At 43.3% G+C, this 21844-nt stretch overlaps 1 protein-coding gene across 7 annotated transcripts in view; it reads right to left on the bottom strand.

The window, feature by feature from the left end:
- RALGAPB (Ral GTPase activating protein non-catalytic subunit beta) overlaps nt 1-21844 on the bottom strand; it is a 101857-nt gene that overhangs the window by 4297 nt on the left and 75716 nt on the right. For 5 of the 7 annotated variants that reach the window (XM_055137952.1, XM_055137955.1, XM_055137956.1 and 2 more), the window contains 8 exons: nt 19152-19361; nt 15517-15675; nt 11892-12057; nt 9398-9520; nt 6458-6594; nt 3816-3924; nt 2610-2688; nt 124-272 (listed from right to left, as the gene is read on the bottom strand). In XM_055137952.1, the coding sequence (XP_054993927.1) occupies nt 124-272; nt 2610-2688; nt 3816-3924; nt 6458-6594; nt 9398-9520; nt 11892-12057; nt 15517-15675; nt 19152-19361 (1132 nt within the window). The remainder of the gene's footprint in view (nt 1-123; nt 273-2609; nt 2689-3815; nt 3925-6457; nt 6595-9397; nt 9521-11891; nt 12058-15516; nt 15676-19151; nt 19362-21844) is intronic. The other 2 variants (XM_055137954.1, XM_055137957.1) reach the window with 1 other exon arrangement.

Here is a 21844-nt window from a genome sequence, read left to right as displayed (position 1 = left end):
CCACACGAGGGACCTAAGAGGGAAGCCCACCATTTCTTCTCCTCTATTTTGGTCATAAGTAAGACCTTCAGAGAGAGACGGAGACCTTAGCCCTTCGCATGAAGACAAACACGAAGACCTTACCTAGGGCCCGCCTGCTGACCACCATCCCATCCACGAGAGGGATGACCATATTAAATTTTCCAGTGGCTCCTTGAATTTTTATCCGGAATAATCCAGTGTTTAGAGGATGGATGAAGATGACAGGAACTTCTTTTTCAAGAGTGGTAGATCTGAAGACAAGAAAGAAGGCTCTCTTTACCCCTAGCATCCCACACAGGAGTAGCAGAATACCGAAGTGGATTTGCTGTCAGACACTATCTGAGCAGAGCCCGGGGTGAGTCTGCTCACCAGCCTTTCTCGAGGGGCCCACGGTGCTGCTACCCACTCCCAGACAATACCTGACTGTAAAAACCCACCACAGGACTTCCCCCCGCCACCCCAGTTTTGGGGTCACAATCAGTTGTGCTCAAGCCTTATTTCTGGCTCTGTGCTCGGGGGATCGAATGCAAGGCAAGAGCCCTACCCACTGTACTATCTCTATGACTCCATGGGATTGGTCTTTCTAAGCTAATAGAGAAGGGGCTAATTCCCCACACCCCAAAACCACAGAGGGCTTAAAACGAAAGGAAAGGACAGACAAATCTAATTTAGTGTAAGTTATCAATCTAGCAACCAGCTATAGAATTTTCACTTGGTTACTTCTTTCTATAGGGAACAAAAATAGATCGGGCAAGAGTGCAGGAAATTCCACCACAATGGCCAGCACAGCTGGGGGTGGCCCACACCCACCCACTCTGCCACCCCACTCCAAACATACAGAATTCGCTAACTCTTCTTTAATGACTTCATTATTTAGCATCAACCTAACAATGTTAGAATAAATTCACCAGGGCCAGACAACACAAAAATGAACAAAGAGCTGGGAGTAGCCTGGAGCACAGCCAGATGTGGCCCCCAAACAGGAATCAATTCACGTCACATGCAGGACGAATGAGCGTGTGCTACATAGGAGGAATTGATTCCAGGTCAGCACACCAAGGGCTGTTCAGTGCTATGTGGAAGGGACAGCGGCAGCGGGGTGAGAGGGCAGGGTGCAAACCACTGTCCCCCTCACGGACTGGAAGGAGGACTCTGAGGAGCTCATGTACGAGCACATTTTATCTCGTCTGTAAGATGAGATGGCAACTGTTCCTCTGGGGCTTATCTTAACCTATTTGTTTAAACTGAAAGAAAACAAGCAAAAATCCTTGAAACCATGAAGTCTACACAGATATGCTGTTACTATTCATGGAAACACATTCTTTTTATACTTTTTATGCAAAGGCAACTGAAATAGACATCTTAATGCTATAACAAAATCTGCATTACATTGAACTCAGAGGTATTTTCTCATTACATAGCTCATATGATGAGCGTATTTTAATTCTACCTATCTACATATGTTAATGAAGCTTCATTATTCTGACCTGATACTGGGACTCTTATCATGCCCTCCCCAATACTTGTCTAACCCCTTTCTGCTTCTCTGCTGCAAATCAACATAAGCCAGTAATTCTGCCGCTGAAGAATCCTTGCAGGGGCCTGCGGGACGGCTCTGTGACAAGAGGCGCCTACGCAGCAGGCTGGGGGTTGTGCTCATCAGTCCTGCAGACTTGGACACTGGGAGCAGCACTGCAGGTGTGTAAGCACACGCCAGCAGTGACCCCGGCAAGTGAGTGAGTACCATTGCAATGCCCGGTGAGCACTACACCCAGAGTGTGTGGGAGCACCACAACTGAGTGCGACCAAAATAAAATATTCAAGCATGACAACCAATCAACTGCAGTCACCCGTCATCACTGCAGCCGCGGTAAAGAGAAGGAAAGAAAGGAATCTTTCTTCCTCCTCAGTGATGCCCTGTAACCTTCATTCTGTTGTTGCACACGCGGCAGTGCTCAGGGCTTACTTCCGGTGGTGCGATGGGATGCCTGGGACTGGACTTGGCTGGCTGCTCTCGCGGCCAGTGCCCTGCCTGCCGACCTAGCTTTCCAGTCCTGTCTCCATGCCTTCCTACACTATAATTCATTCACAGAGCCTGGGGGGATGGCATAAGGGTTCAGCAGGCTCTTGCCTCGCACACGGTCAACCCTGGTTTAACTCTCGGCTTCTCATGGCAGTGACCTCCTAATACAGAGCAAGAGTGGCGCCTGAGCACCGATGGACGTGGCCCCCAAATCCAAAAACAAAAACAGGGACCGGAGAGACAGTACAGGAGTAGGGGGTCTGCCTTGCATGGAGCTGAGCTGGGTTCAGTCCCTGGCATCTGCTATGGTTCCTCAAACACCACCAGGAGTAATTCCTGAATGCAGAGTGAAGAGTGACCCCTGAGCAGTGTTGGGTGTGACACCATAAAAAATTTAAAAAGCAAAAAAAAAAAAAAAAAAAAAAAAAAAAAAAGAAAAAGAACAAACAACACCCCCCCCCCCAAAAAAAACACAAAACACCACAATCACCAAGTTACAACAAACATAATATAACAGACTGGTCTAAGCTTCCATTGCTAAATGTCACACACAAAAAGAGTGTACCTCAAAGAAGTGCTACTATTTGCAGTAGTTTCCACACCAGTACTGATCTCTGTCATCAGGTCCGAGAGGGGAAAGTTTTCTGGAAGGGAATGACATTGTCATTAATATTTCCCTCGTAGTTCCCAAACAAATGACAGAAATCCTGATTCCCTGATCTAGTTCCAAGTAGGCAACATACTGATGGGTTGCGCTGTCTTCATATATGAGAGAAATTATTCCTCGCAAGTTAAAAAGAAAGGTATCCTTTAAGACCTATTTCCAGAGAGTATCCCCTGAGCACTGCTAGATGTGGTTCAAAACTAAAAGAAAAAGGGGCTGGAGTGATAGCACAGCGGGTAGGCCGTTTGCCTTGCACGCGGCTGACCCGGGTTCGAATCCCAGCATCCCATATGGTCCCCTGAGCACTGCCAGGGGTAATTCCTGAGTGCATGAGCCAGGAATGATCCCTGTGCATCGCCAGGTGTGACCCAAAAAGAAAATAAAAAAACACTAAAAGAAAAAGAAAAAGACATTTCACTAAGTTCGCTTACAGCAAAGCGTCTGAGAGAATCTGACCTGTAATCTTTCAGGTTTGGTCTGGGATGCATCCATCCAAGTTTCCAGCAAACCCTGAGCAGGATGAGACTTGGGGACAATACATCATTCTAATGTTCTCAGGTTGTCCCCATAAAAACCGTGAGAATCTTACGGCAGGCGACCTAAGGATGAACCAACCTTTTCTCCCAAGCGGTGTTTCCCATAGTGGGTGATCCCCAGCCCTGGGGGATGGGATGGGGCACTGGGCCGAGCTAGGGACAGGGGAGGGGGTCGTAGTCTCCAGTGCCATGGGTGTGTCTGTGGGGGTGGGCTGGGAGACAATGTTTTTGGTTTCTTTAAAAAAACTGATTTTGGAACTGGGGTCCTTCTCCCCCCAAAAGACGGCAGGCCAAACTGGTTTGGGAACCTCTAGGCTAGACAGTAGGGGAGGTGAGAGAAGTGATTCTTTTTTCTCTTTTCTGGGGGAGGTTCAGGAGGATGCAGCATAGTGGGACCCTGGCAACAAGCCACAATTTAATACCATGCAGAGCTATATCTACTAATCTCATCCAATCCTGACGACTGCGAGGCAGGACCAGGAGGGCCTCTGCCTGAGCGAGCGCACAGATGTCCAGCACACCGCTGGGACTCTGCCCGATTCTATTTACTGACAAAGCCAGTGCACAGTACCTATGTCATCATAGCGTTCCACCCAGACCACAGAAACTCTTGTCTCCGGTCCGAGGGGAGGCACCGGCCGACCCTGAGGCAGCTTCTTCATTCTGGAACTGGGACTGAGCTACAGGAGACACAGAAAAGCAGAAGAGGAGAAGGGGGTAAAAGAAGAGAAAAAAAAAAAAACTGGCTTAATAAATCTATCCAACCTTACAGGTATATTCAATCTGCCCAATAACACAAGTATCAAGTCACAGGAAATTACTTTGGGAAAAACGGGTGACATGTATTTGCAAGAAAGCTCTTCCTCGGCTCCCCTGCTGATCAACCTTTTCAGTTCTTCAAAGAAATGAAGGCTGTACATTCTCGAAGGAAGAAAGAAATACTGAACAATTATAACATCAATAAAAACAAAACTTGTGCGCAAGGTCTTATCGTGAGGGCAAAAGGATTTGAGACTAGGACCAGTGATGGCTCATCTGGTAGGGGGCACGCCTAGTATGTCTGAAGCTCTGAGCTGGGTCCCTGGAACTCAGGATGCCCAAGCACTGAGCACTGCCAGGAGTGGATCTGGGGTCTCTGACGACTGCCACTTAGCACCAAATCTGCATCACCAGGTCAAGGAGTGGACCTGGGCCTTTCTCAGGCACTGTGTACAGCCCCTAACAAAGACGAAGTGGAGTGCCAAAGAGACAGTGCAGCAGGGAAAGTGCTTGCTTTGCACGCGGTTGACCCGGGTTTGATCCTTAGCGTCCTGTATGGTCCCTTGAACACTGCCAGGAAGGATTTCTGAGTGGAGAGTCAGGATTAACCTCTGAGCATTCCCAGGTATGGCCCCAAAACCAAAAAATAAAAACAAAACTGGAGTGAGGAAAAAGGATTTGAGTTTATCTTAATCACAAGAAAGCCTAAATTCCCCCCATTACTGTAATATGACTGACTCTTCTGATCATCTTAATCTCTTAGATCTTTTAGATGCCATCAGCAAATTAGTCCTAGTTCTCAGACCAAATGTTTCCTACTCTAAATTCCCAAAATTCCTTTTTCCTTGAAAACAGAGAAAAGGAGTTTCCTCGTCTTCACTATCATGTGGTCTGCATCTGACTTCTCTCCATACCCAGCTTCTGAGCAGAACAATGGACTTTCCTTGATAAACTCTGAGCCCCACCATTTTTCACCTTTGCCTTTTTTTGGGGGGGAGGGCTGGGGGTGCCATAATTGGGTATGCTCAGGGCTTACTCCTGGCTCTGAGTTCAGGGATCACTCTAAGTTGGGCTTGCGGGACCACAAGGGATGCTGGAACCTGTGTCAGCGACACGCAAGGCAAGCACCCTGTCTGCTGTACTATCTCTCTGGCCAGTCCTACCTTTTTGGTTTTTTTTTGGTTCGTTTTTGGGCCACACCTCAGTGCTCAAGGCTTACTCCTGGTTATACACTTGGATCGTGCTTGGGGGACCACATGTGTGCCGGGGCTATAACCCGAGCCTGTCCCTCTATAAGGGAAGCTCCTACCTGCTGTACTATTGCTCTGGCCCCTGCCCCACCATTTTTTTTCTTTTTGGGTCACACCCAGCGATGCACAGGGGTTATTCCTGGTTCACGCACTCAGGAATTACTGCTGGCCGTGCTCAGGGACCATATGGGATGCTGGGAATTGAACCCGGGTGCGGGTGCAAGGCAAACATCCTATGCACTGTGCCATCACTCCAGCCCTGCTGCCCCACCAGTTTTAAAGCATGCAACTGAACAGTATTTATGCTAAAGTCCTAAATAAGGTTTATGTATACAGAAGGGTAATCTCTTCAATTGGATTTAAAAAACCAAAAAAACTCTTAGGAGCTTTCTCTTTAAGCCCATGTTCTTCCTTGAACACGTCTCTCACTTGCTGCCCTGAAGCTTGCTGGAGAAGCCTCTGTTCTCTCTCAAACATATACTTCTCCCTCTCCCTCCCCTCGCATCTTTCTAAATCAATTCTAACAAAGCAAGAACAAACAAAAAACAAGGCTTAAGGAAGAATAAGCAAGAGTAGGAAGTATAGTGGAAGAGCATACGATTAAAAAAAAAACAACCACCCCCTCCCCCCCCAGAGCATGATACCAGAATGATTAAATCAAGGAAAACAACAAAGCATTCTTAAAATGAACTATTCGATTGTTAAAATCTAAAAAAGAAACATGAGGGGGTTCAGAGATGTGGTTTAGGGTGTCCCCAGCACCATCCCACTCGCCAGCTGTGATCCCGTGCCACAGAAGTATGATCTGCCACGACAAATGCGACCCCAACCCTGACACCATAGCAGTAGCAACAACTAAAATCAACCATGAGATTTTGATTTAAGTTAACTGCTGAATCACCATTGTTTTAATTACTCTGTGGACTAAAGTGAAAAAATTTAAATTTCAAGCATGAGGGGCCAGAGCAACAGTACAGTGGGTAAGGCGCTTGCCTTGCATGCAGCCAACCTGGGTTTGATCTCCGGCATCCTAGATGGCCCCTTAGGCTGCCATGAGTAAAATCTGAGCCCAGAGCCAGGAATAACCACTGAGCACTGCTGCTGGGTATAACCCCAGGCAAAAAAATTTTTTTTCAAGCATGAGCCCCCAGGTACCCCCCACTACCAAATACAATTTTTGAAACACATTAACAAAATGACTTACCCTCTGTGAAGAATTAAGATTGTCTGTGTGATTAGGGAAAAGTTCAAGGGTCAAGGTTGGCTGTTTCAGAATTCCAGGCATAAGATCCATATTTGAATCACTATCTTGGTCTGAGATATTGCTTTCTAATGAATCAGCTACGGAATAGAAAAATAGAAATCAATTACAACACATGCTAGTCTTTACAGCAGAAATGTTTAATTATGCTATAATCTTAAATCAGTTAAGATTTGTTGCTCTTTTCCGAGAGCAAGGTCCAGCAAGCTTTTTCTATTAAGAATCAGGAAATTTATATTTCGGGTTGATTTTAGAGGACTCTGTTGCGTATTCTTTATTTACAACCCTTCAAAAAATGGTAAAAAGTGTTCTTAGAGGTCTAAATTTAGCCTGTTTATTAGTTCTGGCTCTACAGGATAATTGAGTTAGAAACTATTAGACTTTTCATTTCTAAAATGCAATAAAAGCCACCTATTATTCACTGAATTACTTTTTTTTTAATTCACTGAATTACTTTGATTACATATTTAAATATATAGTACAGCATCAAGTAGCAGCACCAGGATACTCAACAACTACAAAGGACCTAGGCCTGTGATTAATAATCAATTTAGTGAAAAACAGAGATAAAGAAACAGAGACAAATACAGAGTAACAGCAAAAAATAAACAAATAAAAATCTCAAGGTAAAAAGAGGAGGCCGAAATGGAGTAGGGGCAACTTATATGGGTCACATTTCATGAGGGGGGGAGCGAGTAGAGCATTTGCCTTGCACACAGTCAACTCAGGTTTGATTCCCGGAATCCCATATGGTTCCCCAAGCCCCACCAGGAGTAATTCCTGAGTGCAGAGCCAGGAGTAATCCCTGAGCATCGCTGGGTGTGACAAAACAAAACAAAACAAAAAGAAACAACCAAAAACCAAAAATACCCACAAAAACAGCAAACAAACAAAAAACAACAAAACCCCACATTTCATAACAGGAGGTAAAGATCCAACCGTGGGAAGGAACCACCATGCGGGAGGGAGGTCACTTTCCTTTTTGACCTGAACTGGTGCAAATAGGCTGGGCCCCAGTACCAGGCAGGGACCCAGTCCAGAGAGAACAGAGACGGTCTAGCTTCTGGACGGACGGAACATGAGAAGGCAGACAGCCGGTAAGACACTGACACAGCACAAGAGACCATTCTCATTTCACCAAGGACACGACTGACTCCAGAGGATGAGACGGGGAAAGAGGCTCACAGCAGGAAGTCAAAAGTCTGACTACAAGTGTGGGGAAGTTGCCAAGGTAAGACACATGAAGAGCCAAACCTGGAAATGGGAAGTTTAATGTGGGTCACCCCATCCCACCACGATCTCCAGGAACACAGCCGGGGAAGCCTGGTGCTTACTGCCTGGCCAAACAAATGTGGAATTAACTGGAAGCGAAGCTCCTGGGAAAATGAAACTACAGATCCCGGCTGGGTAGCAGTGATCATTCTTGAGGCAAGAAAGCAGAGGCTTATATTCATCTTTTCTAGGCAGATGACATTTCTGTTTTTGGATGGTAAGCCAAATGACGCCAGGAGACCTGACAGCAGGACTCTGGACTCCCTGCTCCCCCGTGGAAATGGGAAGAGGTGGCAGCTCACTCATAGTTATTTCTTTTTTAAAGGGGGCGGGGGACACCCAGAACGATAGTGCAGAGGCTAAGATGTATGCCTTGCACGTCGCCAGCCCCAGCTGGATCCCTGGCATACACTCCCTCAAGCATCCCCGAGTCCTTGGAGGCCCCCAACACTAGTGGAAGTGGGCCGAGCTCCCCACCCCACCAGGTGGTGGCCCTGTGCAATTCTGGCTGCCTTAGGGTTTAAGCAAAACCACCTTCTCAGGCCCTCACATCGAACCACATGCCCAGTTGGTCAAGAATCACCAATGGGGGCCCACAGCTCCCCCAAGCACTGCTTGGGAGATTTTCTCCCAGTCTCCACAAAAAGAAAAAAAGACGAATAAATTGGAAAACAGGGCTTTAATATGATGAACAAGTAAAAAGAAAGATTAAAAAAGAGTTAAAGTGGGATTGTCTTACTATTTAAAGATTATTCGTGTGGTCTTTCTTACAACCATTAGAAAGGTTAGAAAAGCTAAAGTCCTACACTTTTGCATAGTTTAAAAGTTACTGTGCCAAAAGAAGGTATTATGAGACTAATACCGACGGACAGTAGAAACAAGGGCCAGAAGGACTGGTCCTCGGGTGGAACCTTCCCGTAAGTGGAGGGGTGAGGGGAGGGCAGTTAGAATAGAGAAGGGACCATTATGATGATGATAGTCGGAAATCATCACTCTGGACAAGGACTGCAAGGGATGTACATAATAACCTTGTCAGTACCTGTACTGCAAACCATAATGTCTGGTGGGAGGAGAGGGAAGGAGGAAGGGAGAGGGAGAAGGAGAGAGAGAGAGAGAGAGAGAGAGAGAGAGAGAGAGAGAGAGAGAGAGAGAGAGAGAGAGAGAGAGAGAGAAGAGAGAGAAGAGAGAGGGAGAGAGAGGGAGAGAGAGAGAGAGGGAGAGAGAGAAAGAGAGAGGGAGAGAGAAGAGAGAGAAGAGAGAGGGAGAGAGAGAGGGAGAAGCCTGCCCTATATAGAGGTGGGGTGGGGCAGGGATTGGGGATGGTGGCAGAAGGGAAACTGGGGACATTGGTGATGAGAAATGTACAGAGGCGAAGAGATGGGTATTGAAACATTCTATGACATTCTATGACTGAATCCCAATCATGAACGGCTTTTTAACTGTGTAGCTAATGGTGATTCAACTTCAAAAATAACAAAAGGCTGTATGTCTCAGAAACAAAAGAATGCATTAGATGACCCCAGAATCTCTTCCAATGTAGTAATATTACACAAATCAAATACGAAGTCAGATCTGAAGGCATTATATTAAAAAAAAAAATAAAGTTCTTACTTAAGGACTCCACAGGAGAAGGAACAACAAAGGCTATTTCCGTGAGGGCATCAGCATAATACAGCACCTTCTTCTGACCGTTGAAAATGCTAGCTCCAACATCTTCAGAAGAAACCACTTCTTCTAGGAATGAGAAAAACTATTACTATTCAAAAAATGATAATAGTGTCATCCTGTTTCATGAAACAGCGACTGGCTAGTAAAGACATCAACAGTGCATTTCCAATAGATCCAATCAGCAGTATGTCAGGAGAATAAAATAGATGGGCTGGGGAGATAGTTCAGAGGGTGAGCACGGATGCTTTCCAGGCCAGGGCTCAGGGTTGGCCCCTGACGCACCACCAGGTGCCCAGGCCCTAACGCAGGAGCGATCCCTGAGCACAACTAGCTGCGCCTAAACTCCTGGGCCCCCGCAAAAAAAAAAAAAAAAAAAGAAAGCAAACTATAAATGCTTATTAAAAGTCTTTATACTCACTCTAAATCATAAAAGTCTTGATTTCAGTAACGGAGATTACTCTCAATCAGACCACATCTAATTAGCCCTTCTGCCCCAAGTGAGAACGAGGCGGATCCGGAAGCAGTTCTGGACGGCAATGCTCAGAAGGCCGTGCCATGCTCTGGAGGGAGTGGTGCCAGGCAGCTGTGCGTGCTCGTTTCCCCAGCAGTCCCGTCCCCGGTACCTCGTGACCGCCCCTCGGCTCTGCTTCCATTCCACTTTCCCCAGCAGTCAGCAGTTCAGTACAAGAACGCACAGACGTCTTTAGTAACAGCATCCGCACCAAGCTGGTCGTGTTTAATTTTCTGCTCAGACGGAATCAGCTGGGGCAAAGATCCAGCACAGCTGTATTCGGGTGCTTATCTGGGCCTAGCATCACAGGGTCTGGGCTGCATCCCAGCCTCAGGCACCTGCCCTTGGCTGGAAGGCCAAGAAGGGCTAGTGGGGCCCCCAAGACTAAGAACAGACTCTTGGGAGGTCCCCCACCCCCACTCTCAAGCCCAAAAAAAGACTGAATTAAAACAACAACTACCATATTAGTATGGTTCTCAATTAAAATGAACACAAACTCCTAACAGTAATACAAAAGAGACCAACCATCTGACAAAAGTGGACAGAATAAAGGACTTTCAAAAAACACTTATGAAAAGATACTCAAATTCAATCATAATCAAAAATCCTTCTTGCCCATCAGGTTGGCAGACGCATAGTGTTGCCGAGGAACAGACTACCATACGGTTTCTCCCATGATTACTCCACTCTGCATTACTGCGTGGAAGCAACCACAGACAACATGTGAGTCAGAGTGTGGCCCCAGTCCAGTCACTTTCTTTACAAAAATGGGCAAGGGATGTAGCCTTTTTACATTAGAAGCCAGGTTGGGGACCATGCCATTACATGGTGAACTATGTATCTGGTCTGATTTAGAGTAGTCTCCGTTACTGAAATCAAGAGCTAAAAGAAAACTCCACAGAGATAAGCAACAGCAGTCCATATAAAATGACAACAAAAATGTACACTAAACTGGGATTTTTCATGAACATGAAACAACAAATTACTTTATTCACTTATTCAGTTAGGCATTTAGGATATATAATAAGGAACTATATCACAAGTGACTGTGTGTTTAATGAAAAACCCTGAGCAAGTATTATCTTATTAAGACAAGATTATTTTCATTTAATAATTCAAAACACTGGACACAGTCATTACCCACTTCAGAGAGGTAATGTCACTTGTCAAAGCCTTCAGGAACTCTAGGGGCCCAGAGCATGAGCCAAGGGAACAAGTCTTAACTTTAAACTAATACTTGTTCTGGAACTTGTCATCTTAATTATACTTCTAAGAAGATGTGCAGAAATGAGCATGAATCTCTCAGAGGTAGCTATTTACCACAAAGTATCATACCCTAAGCTGTATGCCATTAATGACAGCCACAAAGATGAAAAGATTAGATAGTGGATTAGAGATTAATGAATCAATAAAATAGATCCACTATTAAAATTATTAGTATTCTTTATATTATAGAAAAACTGAATTTGTATACTCATCATATAAAGGAATCTTAACAGCCTTGTAATAAATTACTAATTTTAAATTAACTGTATGTATCTTAGATACATATGCATTTAATACATGAGTTTATATGCTAATATGCTAAATTAGATGTACATATATTTTTCCCACATACAGAAAATGACTTCTTTTCCCTACCACCTCCTCCCTATAAAACAATGATTATTTTTGTTTGTTTTTTTCTGGGTCACACCCAGCTGCACTCAGGAATCCTGGCAAGCTCTGGGGGCCACATGGGGTGCCAGGGATCAAATCCGGGCAGATGCATGCAAGGCAAATAAGTGCTTTACCCATTGCACTATCTCTCTGGCCCCTATGCAACTATTAAGTGACTTCCTGTGTGGAAAAGAACCTGTTTTACTTAATTTATTTTTTTAAAAAACAGACTACAAACTTAAGAAGAAAAACAGCACTGAGTTTTACCTTGCTCAGGTCCTTCACCATCATTGCAACTATTGATAGACCAACTCGTAGAAACATGCCCTGTCCAGCCAGGGTGTTTGCCAACGTCCACTGACCAGCCGAGGGAAAGCAAAAATTCTAGAAAATGTGGCTGGACATTTCTGGAAGACTCCACATTCTTTAAAATCTGAAATACATACAATCATCAGCTATAATGAATGGCACAAAAAAAAGCATATAAAAATAAATCTCATAAAAATTCACTTTTGAAGTGTCTGGCAAATCCAGTCTAAACTCAGAATAAGCTAAAATGCATGCTTTGTAGTTAAGACAGATTGGGTCCAATTTTTGGTTGCGCCTTGGGCAAGTCTCTTAATCTCACTGTCTCAAGTTCTTCCTCTCTAAGTGGAAATAATGAAGGCTGTGAAGATTAAATGAGAACATGCAAATAAAGCCCTCGGCTCGCTCCTAGCAAAGCAGCTAATGAACCAGAAACCATGTCCTTGCCTTGATGGGGCTTACCATCTGGAGAGTAGGAAACATTAATGACTGCTTAATCAAAAACCCTGACAAATGTTATAAATAGGAAACTATTATAAACACAATAAAAATTAGGCATAATCAACAAATGAGCACAAGGATGTTTTCTTACTCTAAAACACTAAGTGTGGTCATTGCAGAAAGAAAAAGAAAAAAGATAAAGAAAAAAGATAAACAAAGTGTTCTCCTTATTAAGTACCTAATTTAATAATTTAAATAATATATATATATATATTTTGCTTTTTTTGGTCACACCCGGCATTGCACTGGGGTTACTCCTGGCTCTGCACTCAGGAATTACTCCTGGCAGTGCTCAGAGGACCATATGGGATGCTGGGAATCAAACCCAGGTCGACCGCGTGCAAGGCAAACGCCCTACCCGCTGTGCTATCGCTCCAGCCCCAACCTATGGAATTTCTTAAACATAATTCTCTTAGTCCACTCCATACCTTCTACATCAGAATTTGCAGAAACAGGATCTAGAACCACTTTTTTTTTTTTTTTTTGGTTTGCTTTTTTGAGGGTCATATCTGGTGATGCTCAGAGCTTTCTCCTGGCAGACATGGGGGAATATAAGGAGTGCCAGAGACAGAACCCGTGTCAGCCACATTGCAAGGCAAGTGCCCTACATGCTGTGCTATCTCTCCAACCCCAGAATCACTTTTTAAAAGTTTGTCTCCCACTCCCTCCTCCCGTAGGTCATAACATGCTAATCAATGTCAAAACTATCTGGAGACCTGAACCTACTGAAGTCAAAATATGGAATGTTCTATCTTTTATTTCTTAATCTACTGTGCCTCACTGCTAGGTCATCATCTTTAAAACACAGAATGGTCTGTAAAGGTGTGTATTTATGGGGTTCACCTATACCCTTCAGATTCTTTTACGTTGCTTTCCTTGGGGGGGGGAAGGGTTTTTGAGCCATACCTGGTTGTCTGGGGAATCATAAATTGAACCCACAGCCTCCAAATGTCAAATGTGTGCTCTAGTCTTTTGAGTTTTCGACCTGGCCATGACCTTCACATGCTTGAGTGTCAAGACACTAATCTGTCAGTTTTCTTTCAATTGAAATTTTTATTCAGAAGTAAAACTTTTACTTTGCAGGAGGAGGGGGAGGATTAAGGTCATACCCTGCATCCATGTGATTCCGGGATCGAACCGGGATCACACACAGGTAACTCAAGTGCCTGAATCTCTGACATATCTCTCTGGTCCCTGACAAGACCAGAAAGATTTTCTTTTTCCTTGGAAGAGGGTGTCACACTCCACTCAATGATGTTCATGGCTTACTCCTGGCTCTGTGCTCAGCATCACTTCTGCTGGGCTGGGGGATCACATGGGGTGCCAAAGATCAAACCCAGGTAGGCATGTGCAAGGCAAATGCCCTGCCTACTGTACTACTGCTCTAGCCCAGGGGTTACTCCTGGCTCTGTGCTCAGGAATCACTCCTGGCAGTGTTCTGGGGACCACATGGGATGCTGGGAATCAAACCCCGATAGGCTGTGTGCAAAGCAAATGGCCCACCTCCTGTGCTATCACTCCAGCCCCCCAGCCTAAATTTCTTAACTTGAGTCAACTTGATTAATTAACGCAAAACTACAAGGTACACAGTCATAGTGTCCTATATGCTGAACAATGTACTTTATACATTTCCCTTCGGCTTTTTCCTAGTAACTGAGCACCTATTTTATGCTTCAACTACTCATTTACACCAGAAGCTTTTCATCTGCTCTCCATTTGCTCTTCCTTCCATTCTCACCTTATTTTCCTTCACCCTTCTCCTACTCTGTGTTAAGTGTATCCAACTGTGTATTCCTTAGTCTTCTGTTTGTCTTTATTTCTGGTTATTTCCCCCATAGCACATTTCGCGTGTCTCAACTGAAATTACTTGTGAAATTAACTGGAAGTTGAGCTTCTCTTGAAGACAGACACTTTTAAACTTTGATGCATTAAGTGAGCTCTAGGAATATAAATATTCAATGCATTTTACTGCTGTTGTTTTTCTCTTCCCAAGTAATCAGGTGTAGCTTTAAGACTTGTGGCTAATCTACCTGTTTCTGTCTTTATGATTCTGAATTCCCTAAGGGGAAGACAGACCTGTGTGGCTCTTCCTACATCATATTTCCTTGAGTGAAAAAGATCCAGAGGGGGCGCTGGAGTGATAGCACAGTGGGTAGGCCGTTTGCCTTGCACGCGACCGACCCGGGTTCGAATCCCAGCATCCCATATGGTCCCCTGAGCACCGCCAGGAGTAATTCCTGAGTGCAGAGCCAGGTGTGTCCCAAAAAGAAAAAAAGAAAAAAAAGAAAAAGACCCAGAGGGCCTGGACATAGAACAGCAGTGAAGGCACATGGTAGGCAACCCAGATTCAATCCTTGGCACCACATGGTCACCAGAGCACTGCTGGGCGCAGCCTTGGAGGCCCCTAGTACCACAAAGCCTGAGCAGCATGGCATCCTTGGCGCTTGCTGAACCGCTGACCCCTGCTCAAGAATCCTGGGAGAGGCTTGCTCTTCAGGCCTGTGTTCTCCTGTGAATGCATATCTTGCTTGTCTGTCTTGATGTTTCTTTGCTTGCCTTTTAACCCCTCTGGAGAAGCCAATGTTCTCTCTTGAACACATATTCTTCCCTTTCACTCTTCAATGAGAACAACTTGCTCCCCCCAAAAAAAATTAAACCCCAATCGGGTGAGAGACCAGAACGATAGTACAGCTGTGGGTAAAGCACTTACCTTTCATGCAGTTGGGCTCAAGTTCAATCCCCAGCACCCCATAAAGTACCCACCAGGAGTAATCCTTGACCACAGAACCAGGAATAAGTCTTGAGCACCACTGGGTGTGCCATCCCCTCCCCAATTAAAAAAAAAAGAAGTAGAATCATGGGTGAGGTTCCTGGGACTCCTGGGCATTGTTTGGAAGTCCCCTTCCATCCCCCCCTCCAGAGAGATCTGGGACTCCAAGCATCGCAGTTTTCATTATTTCTTTTCTTGAATGGATTCCTAAGTCTTTAAGTATCAACTATAACTTGTTTCCCATCATGCATAAGCACAAGTCATGAAAAAAAAAAAAAGCATTAAACCTCTCCCCTATCAAATCAGAACTCATACCTCTTGGTTTGTTTTCTGACCTGGCTTCATATAGAAAATAAAAACGGTGTCAAAGGGCCGACATGGCAGAAGATCCAGATAGCCAACATCATCGAAGAACCCAGGGATCGTGGAGTCCAGTGCAATGAGATGAGGAGGTAGTCGACTGTTTGCAGGTTCCTACCGCCAAAGGAGAAATTATAAGAAATACTCACAGTTTAATAAAAATCAAGTAACAACTTAGAAAGTGACAGTATTTAATCTTAAGCAACTTATTATATATTCATGTATTTTTGACTTTTTTTGGGTTAAAGACAATTATGGTACTATGTGCATAACTGTGGGTCCTATTTTCTCTGTATTATATATAAGAAAAAATTTTACTCTCCTCCCTTCCTCCATTCACTGCAAGACAAAAATGCAAATTGGGACAACTAGTATGGAAAACAGCGTGGCAGTCTTGTAAAGCTAAACATAATACTACCATATAACACAGAAATTTTACACTTTGGTATTCACCCAAATTGGTCAGTGTGTGTATATGGTTTCAGGAACTGAACCCAAGCCTCAAAATGAAGCAAAACAAATTTTATCAGCTAAATTTCTGGTCTGTATTCACCCAAATTAACTAAAAGCTACAATACAAAGATCTCTGCAAAAATGTTTATATCAATTTTATATATAATTGCTAAAACTCAGAAACAACTTGGATGTATTTCTAAAGGTGAATGGATTCACCAACTGCAATATAGTCATATGATAAAATATTATTAAGTCACAAAAACCACTCTGTATAATGATGGACATGTATTATATATTTGTTTGAACCCACAAAGTTGTACAACAGAGTGAATTTCCATGTAAACTATGGATTTCCAATAATTATGTTCTGATTCATTAGTTTTAACAAATGTACCATTTCAGTGCAGGATATCAGCAGCTGAGGAAATGTCTAAGTATAGGGGAAACCCTTAAAGATAGGAGAGAGACTAAAGGTATGTACTTTCTGTTCAATCATCTTGCAAACCTAAAACTGTTCTCAATGTCTTGAAATTTTTTTTGTTTTTTGACTTTTTGGGTCACACTCAGAGATGTTCCGGGGTTACTCCTAGCTCTGCACTCAGGAATTACTCTTGGCAGTGCCAGGGGGCCAGAAGGATGCGGAGGATCGAACCTGGGTTGGCCACATGCAAAGCAAATGCCCTACCCGCTGTACTATCGCTCGGATCCAGTGTCTTGAATTTTAGTTTTCACTCTTTTCGGTTACTTCCCCTAATCTCCTATCTTTGCTGAGACTGTAATCTTGCCCAACAAGATTTTTCATCCATGATGTTTCTAGGAATGTCTCTAGAGATGGCAGGCAAGGATGGTGGGTTTGGACTTCTTCTCTGTTATATAACATTCCAAGGAAGACGAGCAATCATACCATCTGTCAGAGGTCGAGCTTTCTCCAGTAAAACAGGAGAGTGCGCTCAAGGAAACAAAGACTGTTTTTAGCTTTGCATCAATTCAGATCAGATTCTGACACTAAATCAAATGAAAACAGATATACAAAAAAATTCTGGTCTTCAGGTTTTTCTTAAATCATGTAACAGGAACTGGGAGTCTACAGTTCCACAGTGTGCTAGAATACATCTTTTCAAGAAAAGGCTTCATATCTTATTTTTAAGCGCTACTTTATCTGTTTATTGTGATCATCTAATTTAGGAATATACTATGCATATATATTTTAAATGTCTTAATTTTTTGTTTTGTGTTTTTGTTTTGGGCCACACCCAGCAATGTTTAGGGCTTACTACTCTGTGCTCACCGATCACTCCTGGCAGAGCTCAGGGGACTACAAGTAGAGCTGGGGACTGAACCTGGGTCCACTGCACAGAAGGCAAACACCCTACCTGCTATATTATATATCGCCAATTCCTAAATCTCTTAATTTTTGAAAGCATTTTCCTTTCAGTCATCTATATACTTCATTAGATCAACTTTTGTCAATATCACAGTTGTAAATGGAGTATTTTTGCAACACATTTCAACCAAATAATTATCAAAACTGTATTTATAGTTGTCATTCAATACATGCATTTTCTATGAAGCAATCTTAACTTTCATTTAAACAACCTAAAGATTCTCTTATGTGTCTAACTTGAATTTCATTACTGCGGATCCAATGGCTGCTACCTCTTATTCGTAGGACTGCTTTGTACCAAGCCCTCCTTTACTGTGTGCTTTAAAAAAAAAACAACAACTGAAAGGAGGTGGCAACCCTGCACCAATCAAGTCTTTTTTCTGTATGTTCTCTCCATATACACTCACTTAGTTTCTGTCAAATTTGGTTTGTGGTGCCATGAACAGCACCTGTATAAAATGGCAAACTTAAAAATGTTCTAAACTCTACAGACAAGCTGTTTTGTCTCTCCCTCTCCTGTGGCCTTCTTTGTTGGAGAATCACCACTCTAAAATGAGAGCAATATTAAAAACCTATTAAGTACCTCTGACATCTCTGAGTGAAACCAAGAGTGGAATGTTTCACTTTGTATCAAAAGCTAGAAGTTAGTAAAAAGGAGATTAAGTTCAAAGCCAGGCCTTTTTTTCCCCTCCACACCTGGCTCTGTGCTTCAGGATCATGATCCTGGAGGGGCCCAGGGGGTCCCATGGGGAGCCAGGGATAAAATCTGGGATGGCCAGGTAAAAGGCAAGTGCCTAACCTGCTGTACAACAGGGCCTGGCACCAAAAGGCAGGCCCTGTGTGCCAGTTAGCCATGTGTGAGTGCAAAGGGGAAAGTTCTCGAAGAAAATGAGAAGTGCTATTCTAGTGAACACACAAATGTTGAAAGAGCAAACTAGTCTTATTACTGATATGGTAAAATTTTTAGTGGTCTAGATAGAAGATGAAACCAGTTATATCATTTCCTTGAAGCAAAGCCTAATCCAGAGAACCGTCTGAATTCTCTTCAATTCTTTGAAGGCTGAGAGATGTAAGGAAACTACAGGAGAAAAGTGTGATGCTAGCTGAGAGTGGTTCATGAATTTTAAGGAAAGAAAATTAGTTTTAAAACATAGAAATGTTGGGGATGGAGTGATAGTACAGTGGGAAGGGTGTTTGTCTTGCACATGGCCGACCTGGGTTCAATCCCCAGCATCCCATATGGTCCCTCGAGCACCCCCAGGAATGATCCCTGAGCAGAGCCAGGAATCAGGCCTGAATACCACCAGATTGGCCCAAATGTCACTCCCCTCCAAAACAAACAAACAAACAAACATAAAAATGCAATGTCGGGGCTGGAGCGATAGCACAGTGGGTAGGGTGTTTGCCTTGCACACGGTCGACCCGGGTTCAATTCCCAGCATCCCATATGGTCCCCTGAGCACCACCAGGAGTAATTCCTGAGTGCAGAGACAGGAGTAACGCCTGTGCATCGCCAGGTGTGACCCCACCCAAAAAAAAAAGCAATGTGATGTATAAGTTGTAGTAAATTGCCAGACGACTGAGTTAAGATCAATTATCTTCTGTTGGAAAGTGCCTTTCATGGGATAAGCTCTCTCAAGGTTCATACTGTAATTTTTTAAAATATGAGTTTTTAATTCCTTCTAGTCTCATCAAAATGCTTTAGCTATCATCAACTGAACAAATCTACTCAGAAACATTTTTAGAGTACCTTCAGGGCTTCCAATGACAAAAATCCAAAATGCGAAAGGAAGAGACGTGCTGTCTGGAATTCCTGCGCAGGAGGTGGGGGCTTACAATCCGTAACTGGATCGGGAAAACTTCTCTTCTGAAATTCCTCCTCGCTTTGCTGCTCAAGGTGTATTTCATAAGCAATCTGCTGAGCCATGCCATTCCTTAACTTTTCATGTTTCTCTTCTAACTACAATAAACCAAATATTCACTTTTTCAATCTGTTATAGAAGTAAAAGGGTGAATCTTAATTTTAAGATGGAAATTAATTTAGTGGGAAAAGGGTAAATGAAGATGTTTTGCATTGATTGTTAGAATTACAATTCAATACAGAGTACACGAACAAGCAAAACTCTTTCAAGGTTGAAACAGGTTAAAAAAAAAAAACACTTCTTACAAATTAAAATGAAGAGACTAAACAATATGCTACCCACTAAAAATAAATATTTTAATTGCTTTTACAAACTATAGTCATATTATTACCCTTTACAACACACAGATATTACACTGTAGTTTCATTCTTAGTTAATGGTGCTGCTATTAATTGAAAAAAGTGAGATATAATTCTTCTGTTTTAGATTATGACTGCTATATTTACTTATTATCTGTGATTTTGATGATGATAGCTACTTTAGGATGCTCATGAACTACCATGTTGTCTGCTTTGAGATGTTCTGATAGTGATGAATTTTAATTTTGAATAAAAGATATTTTTATCATTAAAAAAAAAAAACCCACTTCTTACATTTGCTAGACTGTATTCAGCAAATGGCTCCTTCAATTCCTTGATGTAAATTAAACCATTCCATCTATGCTTCCCTTCAGACAACAAGTAAGAAAGGGGCAGAATAGCTGCTAGCACCTCCTCTTCTAACTCACTGTCCATCTCCATCCTGCAGTGAGCCTTCTTGGTTTGAAGTGACTATCCAGGCAGATTACTCAACTATACAGTCGGATATCCCCCCACCCTTTACTACCCTTCTGGTTAGCCCTCATCTAAAATTCCATCCTCCTTTTATTTTTCCCCTATTGCCTTTTTATTTTTTAAATTGATTTGAACAACATGTTTTACAAAGTTTTTCATGATACAGCTGTTTCGGGCATTCAGTGTCCCAACACCAATCCCTCCACCACTATTCCCAGTCCCGTGCCAACCCCCAAGCCCGACCCGTTGGCAGGCACAAAAGAACTGACTTTATATTGTTTGTTATAACAAAATGGTAAGTGGAATTATCAAAAATAAGTTTAGGGACAGAGTGATAGCACAGTGGGTAAGCAGCTTGCCTTGCTCACGGCCAACCCAGGTTCAATCCCCAGCATCCCATATGGTATCCAGAGCCTGACAGGAGTGATCCCTGAGTGCAGAGCCAGCAGTAAGCACTGAGCATCACCATGTAAAACTCCCAAACCAAAATAAATAAATAATAGCTGTGCCATCCTTTTTGCTTCCATAGTCTCATCCCTGCCTCTATACCACAGACACACAGACACATACACACACACAAAAACCTTTCCTTCACTTTTGCTGAGCTGAACAGGGGTTGCACAGGCTTGCTTATGGTGCTTGCATACTTGGTTGTAGTGCTTGCTGGGCATCACACACTACAGCTGTTGTGCGTTTACACACTCTGGTTGCAGTGCTCACTGGGGGTCACATACTTGTGTTGCAATGGAGATCACATACTTTGTTGGGGCAGTATTGGGATTCATGATCACGGTGCCACTGGAGGGCTCTCGACATGGAAATGGGAGGCAGGGCGGGAGAGTGAACTCAGAACCTCATGCTTACAAGGCAGGCACTCTTACCACAAAGCCACATGACCTCATCCCCCTTTTTCAATTGTGCCTGCAGATCTCAGGGACTTCTGAAGAAGGTCAGCAAAATACCTTCACTCTACAAATGATACTATGTACTTTCAGCTGTGTTGTCTGCTGACTTTAAAAGCCATCTCTATTTCCCTCCTTCCTCCTCTAAATTTCTCTGAACAACTACCCACTCTCTCTTCCTTTCCAGTCTTACCAGAAGAATCTCTTTTCTAACCACAATCACAGAGGCTCTTGACCCCTGACCTCACTGTTTCCATTATGTGCTCTGTTACTTATCCTTTCAACAGCTCTGGTAGATGCGGATACTTCTCCGCCCATTTCTTCCTGTCAACTTCTAAGCATGCTGATATTCCTATACAGGAACTTAAAACTGAATATAAACCAAAAATCTTAACCTTGTTTTTGCTTTGGCAAGGCTGTTCCTTCATACTAGTATCTACTCTGTACCTTTCTACTATTAACAGTGTAGTTTATCCTCACTGGCTTTTCTTCATGTGTCATTTCCTATCTCCTTAGAACATCTTCCATCGTAAACCTTTGAAGCTGCTTTCAAAGCTCAACTCTAATCCGAGACAAAATCCAGGGGATTTCTCTTACTGTTCCGACTTCCTGATCTCTCTAAAACAAGGTATCATAAGCAGCCTCCATTCCTACTTTTCTTTTATGCCCTGATCTAACTGTTCCTACTTTCTAGAATTCTTTTCCCTTAAGGAGCAGGTGGGGAGAGTGGCAGGAATGAAACTGAGGTCACTGGTGGTGGGAAATGTACACTGTGAAGAATGGATATCAGAACACTGTATGACTGAAACCCAATCATGAACAACCTTGTAACTGTGTATCTAACAG

This window comes from Sorex araneus, chromosome 5, assembly GCF_027595985.1.
Source record: "Sorex araneus isolate mSorAra2 chromosome 5, mSorAra2.pri, whole genome shotgun sequence".
Classification (NCBI taxonomy): Eukaryota; Metazoa; Chordata; class Mammalia; order Eulipotyphla; family Soricidae; genus Sorex; species Sorex araneus.
Note: the sequence above shows the minus strand (reverse complement) of the source record. Positions and strands in the feature narration are given on the sequence as shown.